Here is a 25,270-nt window from a genome sequence, read left to right on the forward strand (position 1 = left end):
TGCGAGTAATGCACAGCAAAAAATTAACGAAAAAACCCAACTTCAATGACACGGAGGAACTAGTGAAAACGCCTAGTCGAGCCGTCAGTAACATTGTGCCCGAAGATCTTGTCGTTTGGAGTCCCAGTTCGCCGATAGATGACGTGCTCAGTGTGATTGCGGTCAAGCTGGTCGACGTTCACGCGGGCTTATGGAAAAGGATGACCACACTTTTGCAGGAATACGACCGGTTGCGCAATTGGATGACGACGGTTTCGGGTTACGACCAGAGAATCGACGAAGAAATAACCACTCTGTTGGCCTCTGGTCAACCGATAGACTTGAAAGCGGTCAGGGCAGAGCAAAAAATCAAACTCATTGAAATCATGTCGAACTTGAACGGTCTACTGTCCAAGGCCGAGTCCAAAGCCGGGGAATTGGACAGCCCGTACACCAACAATCAGCTATTGTACGTGGAAGGCGACGGAATCCAGGACAGCGACAATTTTTTTCTAAAAAGGAAAAGTAAAACTGCGCAGCTGAAAGCAATGCAGAGAGAGTTGATGCTGGTCAACGATCGGCTCAAGCTGGCCGACAAGGAAAAGCGAGATCTGTTGGAAATCATACACAACAACCAGTTCAATTCTCAAATCAATGTTGTGCTTTTGAAGCTCAAGAAAGAGAAAGAAAAATCCGCACATTTACAATCTATTGTGAACGATATGTACATGTCAAATAACACTTATCGGAAACGCAAATAATCGTGTAGCAAATATGACTTTCTTCTTAAAGAAACCCAACACGACCTGGGAATACTTTCCTACTATTGTCAACCTACGTTTCGTTAATCGCGAAACACGTGAAAATAATTTAGTTTTACAGGTGTTAACGAATTTGGGTAAAACAAATTTCTGGTAAAAATATACCGGAAGCCATGAGTTTACAAGAAGAAGTGAGTGAACAAGTATTTCAATTGCACATTTGTTGAAAAAAAAACATCACCTTTATTCCCATAAATACAAATAAAAATATAATGTACATAAATAGCATATGTAATAAGCAAATTGATGAGGCAATAGTTACCTATGCTAATGATACGTGTTAACTGTTTTCGGATAACACATGAAACTTAGTGCATACGAAAGCAATCTCTGAACTAAATCGTTTAATACAAACTCGATTAAAAAAAAATAACAATAAATTATAATAAACATTTTTATAGCGTTCTCGATTTATAATTGTTCAAATTTTCCATTTCAAGACTTAAAAGTTTGTAATTATGATAAAATAGATAATCCAAGCTTCTCTATAATAAATAGAGTGACTAAAATAAAACATTTGGGTTTGATGTTAGACTATGAGATTGAATATACATATATTAAACATTACAATGCGACTAAGGACAATTATTTTTAAATTATATAGATTAAATAAAATCATTTCAAAAGACACTTTAAAAATTGTATATATCGCACACCTAGATCAAAACCGTAATAACTCAAAAAGTGGGTACTTTTAGTTATTTGTATATTTGGATTCTACAAACTTCTATCAATTAGAACAGATAACGATTTCATAAAACGACCACCACAGCCACATTCATCAATTTCGTTACCAGCTTCAAGCTCAGATATTTGGGGAGAATTTGATGTAAAAAAAATGTGGTCTATGTTATGGGAGGTCATAATTCAACTGCAGCCCCTGTAGTTGAAATGGATAAATTTTTGAGGGAGCCGCTGATTGACAGACTTGATAATCCTTTACTCTGGTGGTCTGAGAGACAAGAGGTTAGAGGTCTGTCCAGTCCTAATAAAATGGGATCTGACCGGACCATGAAATTGAAAAATACTACTTATCCGGACCAGCCTGTCAAATATTATTTTGCAACCAACCAAGCCCGGTCAAAATTATATTATTAAAACCCGGATCAACCGGCCAGGAATAAAATTGTTTTAAGGAACCCGGACAGGATTGTTTTACAAATATATTATGTTTATATTACATTACACAGTTTTTAAAAAAACTTGATCGTAAGTGCCCGAAGCCTCCGATATAGACTACACCATACGGGCTCGACGGAGTGCCTTATGAGATTGACCGATCACACCAAGGTGTGCTAAAACTTTGTATTACTGTTATTTAATGTTGCTACCTATCACTATATTAGTTGATGTATGTGAAATGACTAGTTTTTGTTTACTCACACAAGAACTGTTAGATTTTTTTTTAATATTATTAATGTCAAATATTTGCAACATTATATCATACCAATTACAACATTTATCACGGTGGTTAATGAGCAAACGGTCTCTTTTGCTTCACATCTTTTAAAGCTGAATAAACAACATACTACCAAGATCGAGTTCTTAAATAAAATATTACCAACAGATAACAGCCAAATTTTGGTACTGACCAGACTGCCAGATGAGACTCGACCGTTTATGGTTTTTATGAATTTAATACATATCATATGAACACCCAAAATATATTTTTTATTGCGTTACATAATATTATGTACAACTATTTGTATTTTTAGTGATTATTATCATTTAAAACTGGTTGGTTTTGAATAAAGTAACTGTTTTAACACATTCAAAATCTACTCATCAAACACAAAACAAGTAAAACTTGTAATTATCAAAAACTCAAATGAACAGAAATAAATCATTTTATTCTGGTCTATTTTACAAATAATTCTTGATCAGGAGATTGAATCAACATTTTTAAATTTGGCAAATCGCCATGCAATGACCAGACCGTACCGCAAACGGATACAGTTTGTATTATAGGCAGTACCCGACATTCGTCCTCGGCAATTAGAACAGAATTGGCCGAATGATCTACTTAACATGTTAAATACATACAAATGTTTATCTAATATTTATATAATTAAACTAAGCCTTTCTAATTTCATATTTGCAAGTAGTGTTCATGGACACTCCCTTCCTTCATGTAGGCATGTTTAGTTTTTGTAATATTATTTTGTATACAAATTGTAAATGTCTTTATAACAAAAAAAAAAGGAGTACACAATATTACTCTCAAGAACAGTTAGATGTACGTACATACACATTTTTGGTAAACGACCAAATGATTTTTCTCATCAAACTATGTGCCTAATGTACACATAGTACTAGTAACCACAAATTCACTTTATTATGAAAAAAAAAACGGTCGACATGGTAAGCACGTTATGAAAGTATATTAAACGGATGTATTTGTTGGTCGTCGATTATAATGATTTTCAATAATGTAAAAAACCGAACCGATATTTAAACATAAGTACAAATTAACGGTTGTAATGTTATAAGTCGTAATAATTATTATAAGACGACTGCTTGGATTTGTCAAAATCGGTATGCAGGAAAAGCAAGGCGACTGCACAATACAATTACAGTGAACAAGGCATTCGTCTTTGGTAATTGGTCTGTGTAAAATGACTACAAACAAAAAAAAAATGATTTCCTACACGTTAAATTATGATTCTGTTATCTGTTATTCCGTTATCGCTCATGAGCTGTTGTGTTCAACCGACGCGGCCCGAAAACACCGTCATGTCATTTAACCATGTATTTTTTCTTCCATGAATATTTCCGTCCCAATTATTATATTTTTAAATCTCAAGACTCGTACAAGATAAAATACCGACTTGTAATTGTTTACTTGTTTAAGTTATTTAAGTTTTTTGTAAAATATTGATGAGATCCGCTTAAAACTAATAACAAAATTGTGTTTACATTTTTTTATTATGCAATTGCCTATTTTAATAAAACAATTATTAGTACAATTTCACTTTGCCGGACGTCCTTTTTTTACTTAGGATGGTCCAATTTTAATTATGTAAAGAGATTCCAGCTCTTTGGATACTTTAATATGAACTGTAGAAAGCCGATTTTCATTTAACCGTTTTAGTTTCTTGTAAGTTAATAAATTTAATTTGCAATTTTTTTAGTATTAAAAATCCAGAGGTTATCATATTTTTATGCCTAAACAACACAAAAGTTTAAACATATTTATAAACACAGATTTCCTTATTTTATACTGGTATATACAAGTTATCTATTACACAAGTTTATATGACATTTTTATTGTGTTGCCTTGTAATATGTAAGACCTTTAAACTGTAAGGCTTTAATTCACATGTTTAAACTACAACTGAAAAGTTCTATAACAATTTGGCTATGTATTTTGTTAGAAAATCCTTGTATCTATTTAGAGTAGGTAATGTGATGAACACATACCCAGTATTCGTTTCATTGGAAAATATGAATTTACAAACCAAACAAGGTGAGCTATTTTTTGTTGGTTAATGACCAAGTTAAAACTGTAATAATTTTTTCGCGTATTACAAATTTGTTATCTTTAAAAAAAAGTTGACACGTTATAAATATGGATGGGACATTCAAGTTGTTTTCTGCCCGATTATTCACACAATTGTTGTAAAATTCACGGACATAAAAATGGACATTACATTCCATTAATATTTTGCCTTCTACCAAATAAATCGACAGAGATAATATATAAGAATGTGTTCCAACTAATTGTAAATAAATGTGAAATATTAGGGTTTAAATAATTACCAAAATGTGTTACTACCGACTTTGAAAAATCGATATTACTTTCTATTAAGATAATTTGGCCTGAAACACAATTAGTTGGACGTAGGTTTCATTTAACGCAATCTTGGTATCGGTGTATACAAAAATTAGGTCTGGGTACAGCCTACCAAGACAAATCGTCGGATGTTGGAAAATGGTTACATTTGGACTACTGTTTTTAGATCCAAATGAGGTTTTAGATTGTTTTATTGAAAACGTCATGACTGATCGTCCTGTTGACGAAAAACTAGAAAAATATTCCGACTATCTAGTCGATAACCATATGGCGGAAAATTGCGATTTGTTAAAACCGCCGTGTTCGCGACAGACAACGCAAAATACATAAGAGATTATTAAAGTGGAGACAGGTAAAAATAATAAATATATCTAAAATATAATTTTTGAAATTCCTAATTGTATAAAAATGTATTTTACAGGCATGATTTTGTTATTATTTTCTTTAGCGCAGGTGCGTTTTTAAGTATGACCATGATAAGTTTAAAAAATATTATTGTAGTGATAGTGATCTCCTACGCTAGCCGTAAGCTTAACGCCGCACAGAAGAGATATTCAGCCGTCGAACGGGAATGGGCCACCGACCGTTTCCGTCCTTATTTGGAAACCAGGCGTTTTACACTGCTAACCGACAGCGCAGCCCTTAAGTGGTTACATCACACCCGGGATAGCAACAGCAAATTAACCCGGTGGGCTCTGCAACTCGGTGTGTTTGATTTCGAAATTAAACATATTCCCGGGAGCGAAAATGATGCCGCAGACGCGTTATCCCGGTTTCCCACCGAAGGTCCTCCCGTAGACGAGGAAAAACTGGAGGCAAATGTGCATGACCCTCCGACGAAGAAAGTGTTTACCGACGTCACGGAACAAATCGGGACCATAAAAGGTACTTCCGACCATATAACCACTGACCAAGTGGGGAAATGGCAGCAGAATGATACTTATATCCAGGACACACTGAATAAACTACGTACGAACGAAACGGGCCGAAGTCGTCTCGGATCTGTATATTTTATACGGGACGGATTACTTTATAAAAAGGCTACCGAAAATACTATCGGCAGTCTCGTAATTCCATCAAACCAGACCGAACGACTACTGTGGAGATACCACGACCACGTGTCCGCGGGTCATCCGGGTTGGAAGAAAACCTACCGGAGTATCACGCAACGGACTGCTATAGCCGCTGGGTCGAAGCGTATCCATTGGGTAAGGCCACGTCGAAAGCAATCATCGACACCCTCGAACGTGAGTACTTCTCACGCTTCGGTTACCCAAGGGCAGTACTGTCAGATAACGGCACTCAGTTCGTGTCAAAACAGATGGAGCAGGCGCTTAAGGGATGGGGATCCGAAGGGTGGACAACCTCGATTTACCACCCCCGAGCGAACCCGGTTGAGAGGCGTAACCAAAAGTTAAAGAAAGGGTTACGCACAGCGTTGTTGGATAAGCCTCATCATCAATAGGACAGCTGCCTGCCTCCAATCTTATTCTCCCTTCTTAATAGAGTCAACAGATTCACGGAAGTGACACCAGCGACTTTGGCTATCGGGAGGCAAGCCAAATCGCCCGGAGACTGGTTAATAATGACCGAAAGGAAACCGGAAAATCCGATCAAGGATGGGTGTGATCAACCTCCCACCGGAGAAGTTGTTACCTTCCGGCAAGACACCGGCAACGACCGGGGGATTTCGGAGAAACCAAGTAAATTACCCGGAGAAACTCCGGCGGTGACTACAACTACCCGAGTAAAAACTACATCCGTGGGGGACTGGGTATATCACAAAGCACACCACCTATCTAACGCCGGAAAGAAATTTCACGCGGGGTTCGCCCCGAAGTGGCTAGGTCCGGTTAAGTTAGTAAAAAAGTTGGGTCCCGGGGTTTTTATGACCGGGGGAAAACGCCCGACTAAACTCCATTCGTCAGCGCTGAAACTGGCCAATGACACTTTTCTTAAAAATTTTGTTGTCTCAGGAGCACACGATGGAACTCCGACGCCCCAATGACAACTGCCGTCCACGACCGTCTCGCCGAACGGTTTCAGACCACGTGGCGTGGCTCCGCAGGACAGCGGAGGACGCTCTTCGAGCCGTGGCCCGCCTAACCGGCGAGCAATTCGCAGGCCTGTCGACCGGATGGACGGTGGACCGGATCCGGAGAGCGGAACTGCGGGAGTTACGGGCCCAGGAGCAACTGGGTACCGCCTACGACCGCGGCTTCACCGACGGGTATGTAGCGGCCAGAGCGGGGGGGCCCTCCTCTGAACGTCCGGCGACGACGGTCTCCGGGCCAGCCCCACCGGAGGGAGAGGCGCCAGCCGACACAGGGCGGAATATAAGGGCACTTATCCAATCACCAGCCCGGGACGGAGTGGTACTCGGAGCGGAGGAAGGCCCAGGGGTTCAACCACCAGCAGGGAAGGAGGCAGGCGCTCAGGACGAGGCCGGGATTAGGTTCCTCCAACCTGACCTAATTGTCGACCGCCTGGAGCTGATGGAGGTGGAACCTGATGTCGATGCCATCCTGAACGCCCCACCAATCCAGCTGCCTTAGATGCCCGACCGGCCGGACTAGGGGGGAGTTTGACGCGGTCGCACCGCGACCCCAACCGATGGCGGATGCTAACTACATTCGTCACGGCTGGGTGGCGACCGCATCCCCTACTTTAGTCCGTCAGGTCGCGGGTCGGCAGCGCGAACCGGTCGCCGCCGCCGCCAGCTGACACGACTTCCATTCTGGATTAACACGGATACACATATTTGTATAATAACCGATTATTGTATTTTAGTTATTTTCTAAATCAATACAGTCAACCGTGATAACCAATACTCCTGTGTTAATTTTATTTAACCCGTCACTCACGACCACAACAACATTTTGCAATTTACATTCTACATTTTTCAAACATCTAAATTTTTTTTTTTTTATTGTATTGTAAGTCCCACTTGCTCCAGAATTTTCTTCAATAAAAATTTTGAGTTGTTTTCATTTATGTCTTCGGAATTCACGACCAGTTGTTCACAGTCATTTTTTTGAAATTTGCTAGTCTCTGTTAGAATTGCTAAAGGCAATGTTTCTTCTTTCTGCAATGATTGTTCATTATATATTAAATAAATTAGGAGAGAACACATACAGAAATACACATAAATAGTTACAATCCATTTCAATTATTCTGGAAAATATAATATATTCAGAGTAAAATATAAACAAAAAACAATTTTACTGGGTAAAATTTTCCACCAGAATCCCATTAACTAAACTTTTATTAATTCCTTCCAAGTGTCCCACATTTGATAAGTACTCATTTATTTAACAAACTGTCAGCAGTTTTTTTAAGTTTGTAATAAATAGTCACACATTGAACACACATGGTGCTAAAGAAGTGAATTTTAAAATTTAGTCATTAATTAATAATAAAAAAATTACAAATATTAAAAAACAAAACACATTTTTTCAACACTATTAAAACAAATTTTGCCATTTTTTATTATAAATAAGAAATAATTATTTAAAATATTTTAAATAATCTGTTATTTTAAATATTTTTTAATGACAAAGTATTTTATTTTATTGTTTAAACTTTAATTTGTTCATACGTCATACATTTGTAGTTATATAAACTATTTATTTTAACCAATTAAAATAATAAATCACACATTATTTAGATATATTTTCAAATTTTATGTCGAAATAATTAGTTATTAAAAAAATTGAAATAAGATTAAAAAGTTATTTCAATGATAATAAATATACCTTAGGTAATTTATACAAAGCAAACATAATTCTACAAATGAAAATTATTTTAGAGGTCAATCGAAATTAGTAGTAGGCAATATTATTAAAAACTATTTAGAAATGTACCATAAACAAACGGTTCTCATTATTATTAATTCATAATATTATTTTAATATTAAAGCAAATTACAATTATTTTTTGTAGTCCATCAAAAGTACCATATAAATGATAGAATCTCTTATTTATTAATTTAAAATGGTTATAAAATATATTCTTATACTAACATAAAATAGTAAAGCCGTTTTTATATGAAAAAATCACAAGTGTTTTCAGTAAAGATTACCATTTTATCATTAATCGATAAAACGGCGTCTGAAGTGCTTTAGTACTATCATAAGACATACAGTTTATTTTGATTTACAAGCTCATTTATTTCATTTGTCAATAATTATAACATTATTGTTAACTAATAAAAATTTAAACATTTTTAACCAATTTATTAAAAACATAATTTTCTTTAACTTGCATTTAAGTGAAAATAGAAGAAAAAATGAAAATGATGTGGCAAAGAAATATCAACAAGAATTTACTTTTTATGAAAATGAACTATTTTTTCGCATATGGCGGTAAGAAAAATAAATTATTTTATACATTAAAACAGACATTTCATTTTAAGCACCATCACGAATGTTAACATGTATAAACTTTTTATGGACCCGATTTAAAAATACCCAATCAAAATAGTATTTTATCGATCGAAGACAGATTCATAGAACAGGAAAAATTAATTTTATCTATTATTATGGTAATAACTATTTGAACAACTCATTTTTTTTAAATTACTTATTTACAATTTTAATAAGGAAATAAATAAACACTTAATTAATAAACCCTTACTTGAAGTGATTAGAAAGAAGATTCTTAATTAGGATAGCCGAAAAAAAATTAGAAAGAATTGTTTGTTAATCTCATACTTGGTAACTGGTTATAAAATAAAATACAAATAAATTATAATAAAGTACCGAGATTTATAATTATATAAACTGAACGGCAATTCTGTGTGTTTCTATATTTTAGCTTACGCACCAATCGTTCCGTTTATATCCACTATTGGAAAACAACGGGGTTATTCTGCATTCGTTATGGGAATCGCTTTAACTGCTTTGCAGATTCCAAGTCTTATCGTACGACCAACACTAGGAAGCATCACGGACGTGTACAAATGCCGAAGGTTTATGTTTCTCGCGGGAGAGGTGCTATTCGCTCTTGTGGTTATCGGATTGGTTTTTATACCTGGTGCAACGGCGTCGGAAATGATCGACGATAAGATTGTGTTCGAAACTATGTTATTTTGGGCATTTTTCTGTATAATCTTTCTGTTATGCCTCGGAGCTGTAATACGATCGATCATGGAGGATACAATATGTGTCAGTCTTCTTGGTATGTAATATGAACATACGGTACAAGTCATATAGACCATTAACGCCAATCAGAAAGATATATATATATATATATATATATTATGCTTCATTTTTATTAATAATTATACAAAATATTATATATTTATTAAATATTTTTCTTTCTTTTTTAAGGGGACAATGTAAATAATTACGGTAGACAAAAAGTTTGGGGATCAATCGGTTATGGTGTCGTTTCCATTATTTCCGGAGCATCTGTTGATTGGTTCAGCAAAGGCAAAGATTATAAAGACTATAGACCTGGATACGTGATATCATTTTTCTTTTCAATTATGGATATTTACGTTTCAACTGGGATTAAGGTAGTTGAAATGAGTTGTATAAAAACAAAATGTATAATTTAATTAGCGCTTTGATACAAGGTGGTTGGGGTATGGTGTTGTTATGTTATGATTGTATCTATTATATTTGTAAAATATTTATCGCAGGTCAACTGAAAATTATGTTCGTTGTACTTACTCGGTTGTTATTCACATTTTTAGTTACAACTTTAATATCAGCTTAATAGCTTTATTAGGTTTTAGTCTATAAAATAATTTTAACACTTTTAGTAGTCGGCTGATGACATCCAAATAGTATAATATGCGTATATCACACCATTTGGAAAGTAGGTAAACACTAAGCAAACATTTTGTAATGGTCAACCCAGTCCTGCCTTGCTTTAAATTAGTCAGGAGTCAAAGTTTAACGTATTTTGACCCAATTAGGAACTACTAGTTGGAATCACTTAATTTTTTATTTTAAACAATATGACTTATATTTAAAAATTAATAAAAAATCTTCGTAAGGCAAAAAGTGTATTTTTAGTATAAGGAAGGTTCGTCTTTTCTAATAATTCGTTGTTGTTGTTACCATTAGGTTAAGTAGTATAGTAAATTATTAATACCACCTCAATAATTAACGATTTTAAAATATATATTCCTACATAGTAACATTTAAGTGTAGACATACTTTAAACAGTTTTTCCTTTTCTTGTTTTACCGATACAACAATTTATTTTTCAGGTTGTTCAAGTAAAAAAAAATAAAACTATTGGTGGTGATTTAAAAAACGTTGCAACTGACTTTAGAGTAATTATATTTTTTATATCAATCATTTGTTTTGGTTTTTTAATGGCTTTTATACAAAACTTTCTGTTTTGGTAAGTACACATTTCTCGTTTAAAATATAATAAACGCCTATGAAATCTTCTTTTTATTTTTTATATAATATAACATTTATTAATTTTGTTCCCGTATCTAGGTACCTCGAAGACATAACGAATTTGTATCATCCTGAAATAAAACCGTGGATAAAAACCGTTCAAGGGCTTTTCTTGATTACACAATATTTTTTAAGCGAAGTACCATTGTATTTTTTATCTAGTGAGTGAGTTTTGGTTTGAATTTCTATAAATTGTATAATTAATCAAACCGATGCCGACGTGTTAATAAACATTTTTTTGGTGGTATGAAATAGGTTTCATTATAAAAAGGATTGGCCATATGAATGTGTTTTCGCTAGCATTTTTAGCTCTTTCAATACGATTTATGCTTTATTCACTAATTAAAAATCCAATAATTGCTCTGAGCGTTGAAATACTTCATGGATTTACTAACGCACTCACTGAATCCGCTGCGGTTGCCTATGCCGCGAAATTATCTCCTGTTGGCGCCGAAGGAACGATGCAGGGATTAATTGGAATGGCACTACTGGGAATAGGTTTGGGATTTATATTTTTGTAAATGATACATAGTAAAAATAAGACACTAATTTTCTCGGAAAATAATTGCAATTTTTTAGTTATTAATTTTTGAAAACTATTTTGTTAAGTTATTTTACAGTACTATACGTATATTTATTTCTTTACTATACAGGGTGATCCAACTAACGTGAGACACTCATTTTCTCTGAAAATATAAATATTTTGAAAACAATTTTTTTCCTAAACTTTTAGGTACATATTTTACTACATTTTCAGTATTTTGAAAATTTTTATCACCAGTCCTTATAAGCCAAAATGGGGGATTTTTATTTTTTTTTAATGGCAACATATGTTTTTAATTACATAAGTTTGTAGACAAAAAATTAAAAATTATGTTAGCGTTTGAGTTTTGAATTTTCATTTATTTGTTCATTTGTTATGACTTTATAAAGATTTGATTTTTTGACTGTATTTCTTAATATTTTCAATCGTTACTTTTACTTTTATTACATTGCATACAAACAATTTGACATGTTACCGTACTCTGTATCATAATCAGATATAATAAATAACCTATAATCTAAGTAATCTGTAGATAAGAACCTTTGTCTATTTCAAAATCTTTTATAGTGAATTCCTAGTTGTTAGAATGTTATCGCCAATTGGACAATGCGAACATGAATATGAATTTGATGTGCTACCGGTTTTGGACAAACTGAAGAAATATGATTATTATTAAGAGGAAATGTAGTATCTTAACAAAGTCATAACTAATGAATAGATTAATAAAAATAAAAATTTTTAACGCTAACATATTTTTAAATTTTTTGTCTACAAATTTATGTAATTAAAAACATATGTTGCCATTTAAAAAAACCAAAAATCCCCTTTTTTGGCTTATAAGGATTGGCGGTAAAATGTTTTAAAATATTAAAAAATGTAGTAAAATATGTACCTGAGTTTAGGAAAAAAATTGTTTTCAAAATATTTATATTTTCAGGGAAAATGAGTGTCTTACGTTAGTTGGATCACCCTGTATATAACCACAAGTAATGCTTACGTTTTTTCTTAATTATTATTAAGTTGTTAACAAGATAAAAAAGTTATTACTACTATAATAGTAATTATTATAAATAAATATTTATTTGTTTTATTATAATCCTAGAGCTACTTTGTCAACTTTTGAAAGTAAAAAGGTAGGTAACGTATATAATACATCTACTTTTTAAATTAAGAATAATGTACTGGGAAAGTTTACTGGTCGCTAACGAGTTTGGATAATTACTTTTCAAGTTAGAGTTTCACATTTAAGACGGAATGCGGATTTATTCCGTTAGCATATTTTATATCAAACAAGAACATTTTTTTATGTTATAAATTAATGTATATTTATGATTTTGACATTATTGAGTACCACATAACTAATAAAAATACAAGTTTTTTAGTTAATAGAAATAAAATTAAATACGATTCATAGGGTACTAAAAAAACTATTTTTAGACGTCTTTAAACCTAAGCTAAGAGTTTTTTTACTTTTGAGATTTGCAAGTATTGACTGTTAAAACATAAAAGTCACTAATAATTTAAAACGATTTTATAACAATGCGTTTAAATTATTTCTTTCAGAAAGAGCCAAATTGGCCCTACTGTGTAGGTTTGTATAACTCTAGTAGTCTCTAGTACATTATCTTAATATATTGTTAAATAATATAAACTAAAGTGTCTTCAAATAGAAAAACTATAAAACTGAATTTTTTTTCAGAAAAAATGTGTTTTATATCCTTAATGAATATTATTATAAGTATGGGTTTTAAAAAATATTTATAGATAATTAATAACTATTTTCACTTTGTAGGTACCCCGTTGGGGAATTTCGTTGGCGGTTATTTAATAAAGAGTCTAGGGTCCATCATTACTTTTAGATTGATGAGTATTGTGGCCATTATAGTTTGTATCATTCAAGCAACAATGAGTTTGATTATTAACCGGATATACAGACACGAAGATAATCCTGTCCAAACTAGTTAGGGTTTCTTATAGCGTTATAGCATTTTAATTTTTTTTTTTGTAAAACGAAGTAGAATTTATGTTACGTACATTATAAATAAAACAGTAAATTTTATTTATTTTATGGTACATTGTTACTTTTTGTTTTAAATTTGATTTCCTATTGAGATGCCCCTAATGTGGGGTATCCTCCTCATGTTAATCATGTGTATAGTTTATTGTAAATAGTTTATAAAAATACTCATTGTAAAATATAATTTACAGATTGTATGTTTTTCAATAAAAGTCAAAAAGTATAAATTTGATTTCCTTTTTGTAAGACAGTATTATTTATGTCCATTTTTTTAAACTTTATCATACTATATTATAAATAAAGAAGAAATTTGTTTATACTATGTGAAATACATGTTCTAGAAGTATATTTGGGAATTTGAGTAGAAAAATAGTCTAATTTGGGGTAAATTTAAGAAATTGGGTCCAGCAGACCTAGAGTAGCAGCGGTGTAACACTTGTACAGAGTAGTAACGCAGGGTTAATAATGATTTTCTGTATCAATCAAATAAAAAAACTTTTATCATTGGCTTTGCATTCACAATTAAGTTATTATTCTCCCTTTCTGAAACAATATTTTATAATTTACAAAATACATCAATAAACTTTTCTTGTATATTATCTTACACATTTTCTCAAGACCATCTGGAGTTGCTTTTTGGTAAAATCCGACAGAGGTTAGGATCAAATAACAACCCAAATGTAGTTCAATTCAAAACTGCCATAAAACAAATACTTTTAAATTTTTTTATAAAATGCAGCCAGCCAAGGCGAAAGGGCGTAGCCGTAGAAAACAGCTGGCAACGACAAGAGGAAGCGGAGAATGCGGTGGGGGGTATGGTATATAACCTACGTCCACGGAAGCGAATCGGTCATTCTGCAGGAGAACACGGTACGAGCAACATCGAACCACAGCCCTGAAGATGGAACGTGCAAGTGTTCCGAAACGTTGGCGAACTAGTCAAGCCATCCAAGTGGGAGTAACCTCAAGTCATGTAAATAGTGTAAATAGAATAGCATTATTAAATAATATAAATTCTAATATGAAAGAAGCAAAGGATAATATTATTTATTATATTTTAGGTTATATTATACAACAAATAATACAAATAACTAAGTGTGAATCTTGTAAAAAGTATTTTTAGAGACCTGTCTGACCATGACTAATTGTAATATGCATTCATATACTAGATTCACAGAACTAAAAAATAATGGTGGATTGATCACTGGATCAGAAAGCGCATTCAAAATTATACAGGAAGCTAAAAGTAATTTATTAGTTTTAACTTCAAATTTAAAAAACCTAAATGTAAAAAATTTAGAAACGAGAATCATTTATAATTGAAGAGCTCTCTGCAACAACCAGACAAGCCCACTTTAATGATTTGGGTGGAATTCTAGCTTTTGATTCTTATGATTCTAGTAACTCTAATGATGTCGTACTCCCTGGACCTGATATTAAAGATGAATCAAGCAATGAAGATAATATTATGTTCCCTGGCATTGGCAAAAAATGAAAAATTAACAAAACATTATGGAAACGAAATTTGGCAAAAAGAAACAAAGCTGAAGGGAAACAACATATAAGTCTCCGTAAAAAATAAATTGTCTCCAGATCGACAGGTTCAGATTGTCATTGTACCAGGAATTGTTTTCTGAATCTGTTATTTTTGACAGATTCAGATAAAGTCTTACTAATGTCCACTTTTAATCAAATTGGTAAAAATTGTGTTCAAGATACATTCTTAGGTGGATTAATTCAAGTTATCCCAGTAAATTGCCGAAAAATTAAAAATGGAAGTAGGGGAAATAGAAACGACATAGCAAAATATGAGGTAAGAATTGATACAAACTGTTTCCAGTATGCAAAAAAGCATTTTGTTCTCTATATGGTGTAGGAAAAGCTGTGGTTAAGAGAATTGTTAAAAATTGACTAACAAATATACAAGTCCTCTTGATAAATGTGGAAAACACCACAACCGTCCAAACAAATTACCAGATACTATTGGTTACCAAATTAACAAATTTATTAATAGTTTTCCTAATAGACAGTCACATTATAGTAGACATGATCATGCTAATACAAAATACATGTCACCAGATCTCCCAATTTCTAAATTATATAAAATGTACTTACAAAAGTATGAACCTGATTTTTGGCCTGTATTTGATAGTAACGATACAACAACACTAAGTATCAAACCAAAGTTAAAATATAGTTTCTTTGCAAAATATTTTGCATCATAATTCAATATATTTTTTTGTCAACCTAGAACCGTCACATGTCAAACATGTGATAGATCAAAAAATGTTACTGAATCAGAACAAAATATTGAAGAAATAGCATCTCTTAAAATGGAAAAAGAACTACATTTAAGAAAAGCTGAGGTATTTTATGCGAAATTGAAACAGTTAACTCTATTTTCTCTTTTTTTTAATAATAATTATAGTAATGTATACAGTTATTGTATACAGGTGACTACTGTTTACCATAGTAACATTGTGTACCACAGCTGTCGTGACTCGGACATGTATAGATAAAATATAAAGAAACCTGTTTTCGGCATTTTTCAATGGCAAACGTTGTATCGTTTATCTGGCTCGTGGATTTCGTAAGGAATTATCTGTTTTCGACTTGTTGGACACAAAACGAATCCGCGTGTGCTTGTCGGGGACGCCGCAGTGACATGTAAGGATGACCGCCACGTCAGACACTTCGGTTTTGGTAAGAAATCAGCTGCAAGTGTGGAAAAAAATCGGCGAAGGATCGTTCTCCAAGGTGTACCTAACCAAGTACGGCAACATAATCAACGACAAGGTCACACTATTAGCCACCAAAGTGATAAACGTCAACAGGGTTTCGGCTAAGTTCGCAGAGAAATTCTTGCCTCGCGAGCTCGACGTGCTCATCAAGCTCAGACATCCGTACATAGTACAGGCGAGTCAGTTTTATTCAAACTAGGGTATATTTACAAGTACCGCACTGAGCGAAACTGAAAAGTGGCCCAATGGTGCAAGGAAACCCAATCAGTTTACAGGGAAAGGAATCTTATGTTTTCATTGATGATTATCTTTTCAGATTTTCTAATATGTTTACTTCCATCTAACTTCACATGTATGTAAACAGCCCGGTTTAGCTGTTAACAACAACTAGGTTATTAGGTATTTTTTTTTTTTTTGCTATTCACGAGAGGTAGATATGAAAACCATATGTGGGCGTAACGCAGCAATGCCGGAAAAACAACTCATAAATGACAAATATACACCACACTGTTATTTGCCTTTAGGGAAACTATATAATGATTATTATTATCACCACTGTCAAGTCCACAAACTTAATAGCTCATAGTAACTGATAAATCATTTTTAAACACTGAAAAAGTAATAAAAAAATAAGTAGGTATTACGATAAATACACGCTTGTGTTTGTATCATAGTATAAATTATAATACTGATTTCCTAAGTCATGGATCAAAACTTTATTTTTGAAGGGGAGGGAAGATTTTTTTAAAATTTGTGTTATATATAAAAGGTATAATTTTAATATTTGGAAAAATAACCATTTGTCCCTCAAACATGCCGTTGTCGTTGTCTAGAATTAATTATTACGGAATCTTTTAATTATTAATACCTAATTTTAATACTATAGTTTAAAAATGGAAATCTTCGAGACCTGTGCATATTTTACAGATTATTTATTTAATACTGGTATTCAAAGGTGAGATCTCGAGTGAAATTAATAAATATAAATGTTATTTTGTCTTATCTAAATTATATATTTAGTTATTGGTGATATCGTCTTTCGTTCAAAAGCAATGAATGCAATTTGCAGCTTGTGCGTACCGTTCGGGTGTTGACTAATTATGGCACATTGATTTCCGTGTACCTTCAAAATACCTCAACAGCACGAGGCTCTCCTCAAAAATGCCTAGGGAGAATTTGCTGATAGTCGAATCGTGTTTTGTATGTTTTGTTCACAGGTGCACAGCATATTCCAAAGTCTTCACAAGGTGTTCATCAACATGGAGTACGCGGAAAACGGGGACATGTACACGTACTTGAAGAAGATAACGCTGACAGAGGACCAGATTCGTTCGTGGTTCCGACAGATCCTGTGGGCTTTCAAGTACATGCACGGGGTGGGCATCGTCCACAGAGACGTCAAGTGTGAAAACATACTGCTGACGGCCAAGTTGAACGTGCGAGTGGCCGACTTCGGGTTCACGAGGTTCGTGGGCCGCGGACGTCATCCCGGCGCTGACACCATATGTGGCACGTTGGCATACTCATCGCCTGAGCTGGTGACGGCCACACGTCCTTATAATCCTGTTGCCGCAGATATATGGGCCTTGGGAATCGTGCTGTACGTAATGGCCAATAACGCTATGCCTTTCCGGGACAAGAACAGGGATGAGATGTACAAGAAACAGGTTGAACAAAATTGAGTATAAATAATAATGCCAGCTTCGTGTCGAAGCTAAAATCATTTAACAAGATATCAAATCTATCTAATACTCGTGGGTATTGTTGTTAGTGGTGCAACGTAGTTGTTCAGATAGGTAACAAATGTAGATAATGATGTCGATTCAAAAGAACCTTTAATAATTGGCTGTTGAGTAGTTAAGCAATAGAAATTGCCTACCTTCTAAAATTACTCTTACACAGGCAAGAGTGAGTTGAGAGAATATTGAATAAACTACTTACGTTCTATACATGCATTCTACTGCAGTAAAACCCACATTTTCTTAGCGGGAAATCGTTCAATGAGACTGCGGATTTTAATCATAGATTTATCTTTAACGAGAATTAAAGTAACATTAATTGTTTTTAGCTCAAACTCAGACTAATTACCTTATACGGGGTATGAGTATTTTCATCTATAAAAATACATGTCAACGTCTAAAAGGAGTTTTAACCTTCTTAAAAAGCCAATTAACTCATAATAAGCAAGACGAATTTTAAGTACGAGTAACATCCTTTTAATTTTACTAGGAATGAACATAGTAATTAATATTAATGGCCGACACGAGGACATATAATACGGTATCCATTACCGATATAGCCGTCACATTTGGCGCATTTTGGAGTACTAAGACTTAATAACCTAGCCGTAACTATATATAATGATTATTCGTAGATGTTAAAACAATATAAATTTCGAGACGTGGTGGACCGCAGCGAACAGCTCAAAGAATTTGTATCAACGTTTCTCGAACCCAACATAGCTTTTCGAATACAAATAAAAAAGGCTCTACAAAATCCATGGTTAAAGAAAGGCAGTGATAGAATACCGTCTAACGTGCGGAGGGCATTCGAAATAGGATCGTCCAAGAAGAGCTTCATAAACATTCCCAATATTACAGCAGCGACGTTGAAAGACAAAATGGCTCTTCATTATCAACGATCAGTTATTATCGAATCCAATAGCGTTTTTAACGAGGCGTTTTTGGAAGAAGACATGGACGAAGATTTATAGCAATAAAAAATAAAAATCCTGTTTTCTTTTCAACAGTTCTACAAATCAAAGTGATTTAATTTACTATGTTTAGGTCATAGATTGTAACTTTCATTAGTATCGTTGTGGTATCCTCTGAAAAAGCTAAAAACCAAGTAGAAAATACTACAGCAATGTTTTTTACCATAATCCGGTTAAGTTTAACTGAAATTCGCCATTAACAAATTTACAGGTTCTTTTAACGTTTTTTTAATTTTAATTCACAACTTACTATCTAAGCGATTTCCAAATATCTGAGAGTTTAGTACATAATATAAACCCATTTTAATGGGAATTATTTAATTCGATATCTTCAATTAAATTAAATCTAACCCTGGAATTAGGGGTTAAAAATTGCACAAGAAAAGTGTAAATTCGATGCTAATGCGAGTTAACTTAATACTCTTGAAGTATATTTATTAAATTATTATACTTTAATAGTATGAATATTAAATTTAAAAACACTATTATATTATGTTCAAAATATAGTAGATTTTTACTGTATTTTGTAGTCATAAAAGTTAAATTTTTAGTCTTTTACAAAATTTCTTACGAAAATATACCAGAAAATTAGTTGTTCTTAACTGTTTACTGCAAAGACTATAAATAAATAAAAACTCAACAGATTACAAAAAAAAAATGTTAGTCACAAGTTTAGAGCCAACCACTTTGAAGTCTTATGATACAAGTTTAATGATCTATTTGTCATAGAAATAACTTCTGCTGAATTTCAATGCCGACATTTTTATTATCTTTAAATATCAATAGTCGTTCGAGTACATTAACGCTCCAGTTTTATATCTTTATTCTAAATACTTATTAATCTTGCACTAGGTATAAATGAAAATAGTCCCTAATTACGATTTCACCCGTATTAGGCGTCTGGTTGATTACTACTTAGTGTGGGTTAGTCGTCTGGCTGAAGTATAGTTCCGGAAGGTTTAAGCGGCAGGGCATTGGCTTTGATCAACTTTAAAGGATCCTAGTCGAGATAACATCTTTAAAAGAGTATCACGTTGTGCGTATCGAGTCAATACCGCATACGACAAAGTGGCGCCCAACTTGTGACTCGAACATCCACGACCACCAAGATTTCCTGTCGCTACATAAGGTTAGTGCCAGTTTTTTCTAGGGAAAAGAACTAGGTTTTTTCCCTTCAAGTGTTTTTATGTGTGTTTTTTTCTAGGGAAAAGAATTAGGTTTTTTCCCTTCAAGTGTTTTTGTGTGTGTTTTTTTAAGTATACCCCTAGAATTGCGGGTATATTTCAAAGTTAGGAGATATTTTTTCTCCAAGAGTTTATCTTACGTGATTTTTATGGGAGATTGTTTGCCCATATCTTTCTGTTTCTGTAGGATAAATTATTCTACGGTTTTTTTGTTATGCATACTTTTCTTTTATTAAATTATATCTCAGAAAAATTTCCGAGTATGTTCCAATTTAATTAGCAAAATATATATATTTTTTTTCTCTTCACTCTGCTACGTTAATTTGGAGTTATTTTAAGTTTTAGAAGAAAAATTTTTTTTTCTTTTCCCCAAGTATTTGTATGTTTTGAAGAAAAAGGAAAATTTTTGTTTCTTTCTCTCTAGGCACAATTATTTGTTATATATATAATTTTTTTTTTTTTTTGGAATAGTGTAGAGCGAATTTTTGATTAAATAATTTTTTTTTCTCTCTAATAAAATTTTTTTTGGTAAACAACATTTTTATTATTTATTTTTATGGAAATTTAAGTACAGATTTTAAAATTTAACTAAATTAAATTAAATGGATAGGAAGATTATTCGAAAAATAGAATTAAAATTATTACAAATATTTGGCAACAACGTAAATAGTAAAAAAGATATATTTAATTTTGTTATTATTAAATCAAATGAGGAACTTTTACAAATTTCAGACGAAGAAATTTATGAAATTAGTGACATTTTAAAAGATCTTAAATTAAATTCAACCAACCATCTTCAAAAATATAGAAAAAATTGTAAGTAAACATGTTAAGCATTTCTAACTACCCACATGTCCGACTTTACTTATACTAATAAACTGGCTAAAGCGAATCTTTCAATAAATAGATTAACAGACACTTATGTACTCAAAAAAGACGAACTAATAGAGCTCTGTAAATTAAAACAATTAGATAATAACGGAAAAGTAGACGTATTAAGGTCTAGATTAGTTAGATTTTACAAGGGGGAAATACTCTTTAATGATATTGATTCTAATTTAAGTAGCGAAGAAGCTAAACAAGTAGTAAACATTTCAATTGATAATAAAATAGATATTAAGAAGTTAGAAAAATCAATAGGGTTACACGATTCCAGTTCCGATTCTGAAATACTGGATTCTAGCGCTAGGCAAGAAAAACTAACTGATACTTTAATTAGAGAAAATCTAATATATGAAAATTTAAATAAAATGCTGTTTTCCCTACAAAACAGCAAATAATATTGAAGATATTTTAAGTGTTTATGATAATCAAATTAACTTAGACAGTACATATAACAATCTTAATAATTTTGAAACGCCTAGTAATTCTTATAATTTAGAAAGTAATATTCATGGAAAATCTAGTAATTTTAATAACTTGGAATTCAAAACTATAAAGGAACCTGAGAATTCAGAAATTAATATTTTCGGGGAAACTAGTAATTTTAAACTGTCAGAAAATATCTATGAAGATATTGAACTAGACAATAAAGTAGACTCGTTTAGTAATAATATTAGGACCGAGCAAGAAAATTTTAAATTTAGTGATAATCATAAATCGATAGATAATAAAGGCAAAAATCATATAAGGATGGATAATAACAATAAAACATGGATGATTAGGCCAGATAATTTTTCGGATAAAGAAGATGTTAGGAATGTTAGGAAATTTTGAGACACCTTCTTAGAAAATTTAGAAGACAAAAAGAACGATTAGAGTTGGGCAGATTTAAAAAAGGAATTTTTAGACGAATTTCAACCAATAGGGTACCTTACACTAATTAAAAATAAACTTGAAACTAGAAAGCAAAACGATTTAGAATCAGTAATGGGATTTGTAACTGAAGTAGAAAATCTTTGTAGGCAATTAGATAAATCTATCAAGGAAGAAGACATTAGTACTTATATTTTAAGGGGCTTAAAAGAATCAGTATTACATGCAATTTCTTTACATGACAACAGTAGCTTAAAAAAATTAAAAGATAATTTAAAGAATTTCGAATTAATGCAATTTAGAATAAATAACCGTGGGCCAGGTTTAAATTAATATACAGATATAATAAATAAACAGGTGACACAATTAGATAGACAGAGAGAAAGAGAAATAGAGGATTTAAAAAGAAAGCTAGAATCGAGAGATAGAGATTACCGGAGAGAAATAGAAAAATTAAGTGAAGAAATTAAAAACATTCATGTTTTGGGAAAAAATTCTAATAAAACAGTCAACTTTAACGAAAAAGATAATGAAAATTTGAACTATTATAAAGAACATAGAGAACGCAGTTATGACAGATGTCGAGACTACCAGAATAGAAGTAATGATTATAGAAATAAAAGTCCTTACCCTAGGAAGTTTGATTTAGATTCAAGAGATAGACATGATAGAAGAAATAGGTCTTTTTCGAGAGACAGAGATAACAAAAGAGATAGATCGTATTCAAAAGACAGAGATTTAGTGATAGAAGGGAAAACAGTTACGATAGAGGTTATAAAAGCCAAATGTATAGTAGAGAAAACAGCAGTGATAGGTTTACAAGATCTAGAACACCAGAAAAATAAAGGGAAAAATTGTTAATTTGTGATTTAGACAGGGTAATCTGTTATCGATGTGATTCAAGGGGTCATTATGCAGATAAATGTACCAATCAAAAAAACTTGGAAGGACCGAGTTGGAACAAGAAATCGGATGTCTAGCTCGGGAAGACATAATGTATTATGAAAATAGAGATTTTATTGATAGTGTAAATATAAGAAAGGTAGAGCTAGTTAATTTTGTAAAAAAATGGTATAGGAATAATGTAATTAAAAGTACTTATAAGGAATCACAAAGTAAAAGTGAAACAGAGGATGCGAGAAAACAAAGGGTATTATCTGTGGATATTAAGTTCGATGGAATTAAGAAACCAGCTATTATTGATACAGGTTCAAATATTTCATGTATTGATTTTTCGTTAATAGATAATACTGCAAAAATTAAACCAAAAGACAAGGTTACTATAACGGGGGCAGATAATACAATTCTGGAATACTTAGGAATGATAGATATACATATCAAATTAAATAATCATTTATATCCTGTTAACACTTATGTAATAAAAGGGCTTAATTATATTTCTATTAATTCTTTAATACATTTTAAAAGTTTTCTAAATTTTTTTACGGAACATAGGTTTAATACATCTAACTTCTGACGATTTTAAGAAAAAACCATTATGTATTTTGCATTTTAAAAACATTTAAAAAAAAGCCAGTACAGTGGAATCGGGGCATAGTGGTGACGGAGAGGTCACAAGTCTACAGATTTTATGATAACTGAAAGTGATAAAATCACTTTTAAATAAACGCTTTGATGCGAATCTGTGGATAGTATGTTCAAACCAGTTATAGAGGTTTAGAAGATATCGTGGGACCAGCAATAATGTACTTAAAATTTAATATTTAGTCTTGTGCAGGGTGGATACGATAAGGGTTGATCGTCTGTCTATAAAAATGTACTCTCATAGTTACATAGTAGAAAATATTTTTATTACCTTTTGACTTTCACAGAAGCAACCTAGAAACTGACTACGGCCAAAGTGTAAATTTACTCTTTTTTGGTGAATTTTCCTAAATAAAAAAAAAGAATTTGACTGTAGAATTTTGAGAAAATTGTATATGTTAAAGTTTCATTTTAGATCAACCTTCTGCCTAGTTTTCAGATCTAAATCTCTAAAACTGCTTGAAAAAGTGAAATAAAGAAAAAAATTCTATCCTTTCTAGGGGAAAGGGTTTATAATATTTTTTGGTTTGTTAATGTTTATCGATAGTACTATGTTTGAAGAACAATTCATATAAATTTGGAACTTTTTCGACTATTTTTAAAAAAGTTATAGAGCATCGTAATTTTAAGTCGAAAATGTTGTAAACTTTTTGGGTGTTTTTCTCGTTTTTGATGGGGAAGGGGTGACTTTTTAAAATTTTTGGCCCTATAAAGTACCTTCCAGGTATGATTTCTGATCAATAGAGTTGCTACACGAAGAAATGGTTTAGCGGTTTTACGAGATATCTTGGGTCCATTCACAAAAATAAAAACATATTATTGTAAAAACAATACCTTCTCAGCTTCGCAATGAAGCTAATAAGATCGGAAAAATCAAAACTAAACATTTTGAGCAATGTATAATTTTTATATATTTTGTCAGTTTATTTATAATAAGCATTTTTTTTTAACTTAACTACGTCATAATAAAAGGGAAAAATGAAACTAAATGTCATAGCTTTTGTTTTATTTTATTGTACCTATTCGTATTTTGTTTCCGTGCCTATTTTTTTTTTAAGATTTCCTACTCATCGTCTCAATCCATTAAACTGGTAATTTTTTTAAAATAGTGATATTCGCAGTGTTAATACCTATAATACTGTAAATTAGTCTATATTTATAACCGTTTTATTTAACTAATTAATATTTAGAACTAAGATTCTAAATTTTGTTTGCAATAAAAAAATTAATGAGCTAAAACTGATGAAGCTTTTGACAAACAGTACAATTCAATTCTAGAAAGAAATATATCTAAAATAATCTAATGGATACGAGTTATTTAAAAAATCTTTTATATTTTGTAAAAGAATAATGATTGTGTGAAATTCATATAGTAAAATATAATCTTATACCGATAGCATAACCGGTTTTACTTTGCGCGTGACGGGTGGTCGTGGCCGACCGGCGGTGTTGAAAATACGGCATAACAGCAAATTTTATATCTTCTATTGACATGAGCTATCTATGTATACTTAATCAATGATTATACTATCTTCAACTTGTTTTGGAACCTTTAATACTTAAAATGGCCTTAGACAAGGAGACGCTTTCTCATCGGTATTATCCAATCTTGCATCATAAGAAATCATAAGGAGTTTACCTAGAGGACAAATAATGGAAGTGAATGAGGGGTATACCTGCCTAGCTTATGCAGATAACCTGGTTCCTTCTTAGAGATATCAGACAAAATGTAATTCAGACACTAATTGGTCTAATGAATA

At 32.3% G+C, this 25,270-nt stretch overlaps 2 protein-coding genes across 3 annotated transcripts; both read left to right on the forward strand.

The window, feature by feature from the left end:
* Positions 1-8,771: 8,771 nt before the first annotated feature.
* Positions 8,772-13,723, forward strand: LOC126839675 (major facilitator superfamily domain-containing protein 6-A-like). Of its 2 annotated transcripts, none has more exons than XM_050575082.1 (7): positions 8,772-8,956; positions 9,408-9,770; positions 9,923-10,110; positions 10,813-10,949; positions 11,051-11,172; positions 11,267-11,509; positions 13,348-13,723. In XM_050575082.1, the coding sequence occupies exons 1-7, from the start codon at positions 8,881-8,883 to the stop codon at positions 13,518-13,520; spliced, it is 1,302 nt and encodes a 433-aa protein (XP_050431039.1). In that variant the 5' UTR covers positions 8,772-8,880; the 3' UTR covers positions 13,521-13,723. The 2 variants fall into 2 exon arrangements, with proteins under 2 accessions (XP_050431039.1, XP_050431040.1); XM_050575083.1 differs by having other exon boundaries at positions 13,389-13,533.
* A 3,849-nt stretch (positions 13,724-17,572) lies between these two features.
* Positions 17,573-19,026, forward strand: LOC126839735 (testis-specific serine/threonine-protein kinase 2-like). The gene is made up of 2 exons (XM_050575150.1): positions 17,573-17,980; positions 18,688-19,026. The coding sequence occupies exons 1-2, from the start codon at positions 17,573-17,575 to the stop codon at positions 19,024-19,026; spliced, it is 747 nt and encodes a 248-aa protein (XP_050431107.1).
* Positions 19,027-25,270: the final 6,244 nt, after the last annotated feature.

Source organism: Adelges cooleyi, unplaced genomic scaffold (assembly GCF_023614345.1).
Source record: "Adelges cooleyi isolate 19-005CV unplaced genomic scaffold, UGA_ACOO_1.1 ACOO_flye_CR_arks_rails_tigmint_CR_PRNA_307, whole genome shotgun sequence".
In the NCBI taxonomy this organism is placed as follows: Eukaryota; Metazoa; Arthropoda; class Insecta; order Hemiptera; family Adelgidae; genus Adelges; species Adelges cooleyi.

Coding starts and splice junctions, on each gene's coding strand:
- LOC126839675 (XM_050575082.1), top strand. CDS start 8,881: ATGAAAATGATGTGGCAAAGAAATATCAACAAGAATTTACTTTTTATG. Junction 11,173..11,266: donor ACCATTGTATTTTTTATCTA/GTGAGTGAGTTT, acceptor GGTATGAAATAG/GTTTCATTATAAAAAGGATT. Junction 11,510..13,347: donor AATGGCACTACTGGGAATAG/GTTTGGGATTTA, acceptor TTCACTTTGTAG/GTACCCCGTTGGGGAATTTC.
- LOC126839735 (XM_050575150.1), top strand. CDS start 17,573: ATGGAGTACGCGGAAAACGGGGACATGTACACGTACTTGAAGAAGATA. Junction 17,981..18,687: donor ATGAGATGTACAAGAAACAG/GTTGAACAAAAT, acceptor GATTATTCGTAG/ATGTTAAAACAATATAAATT.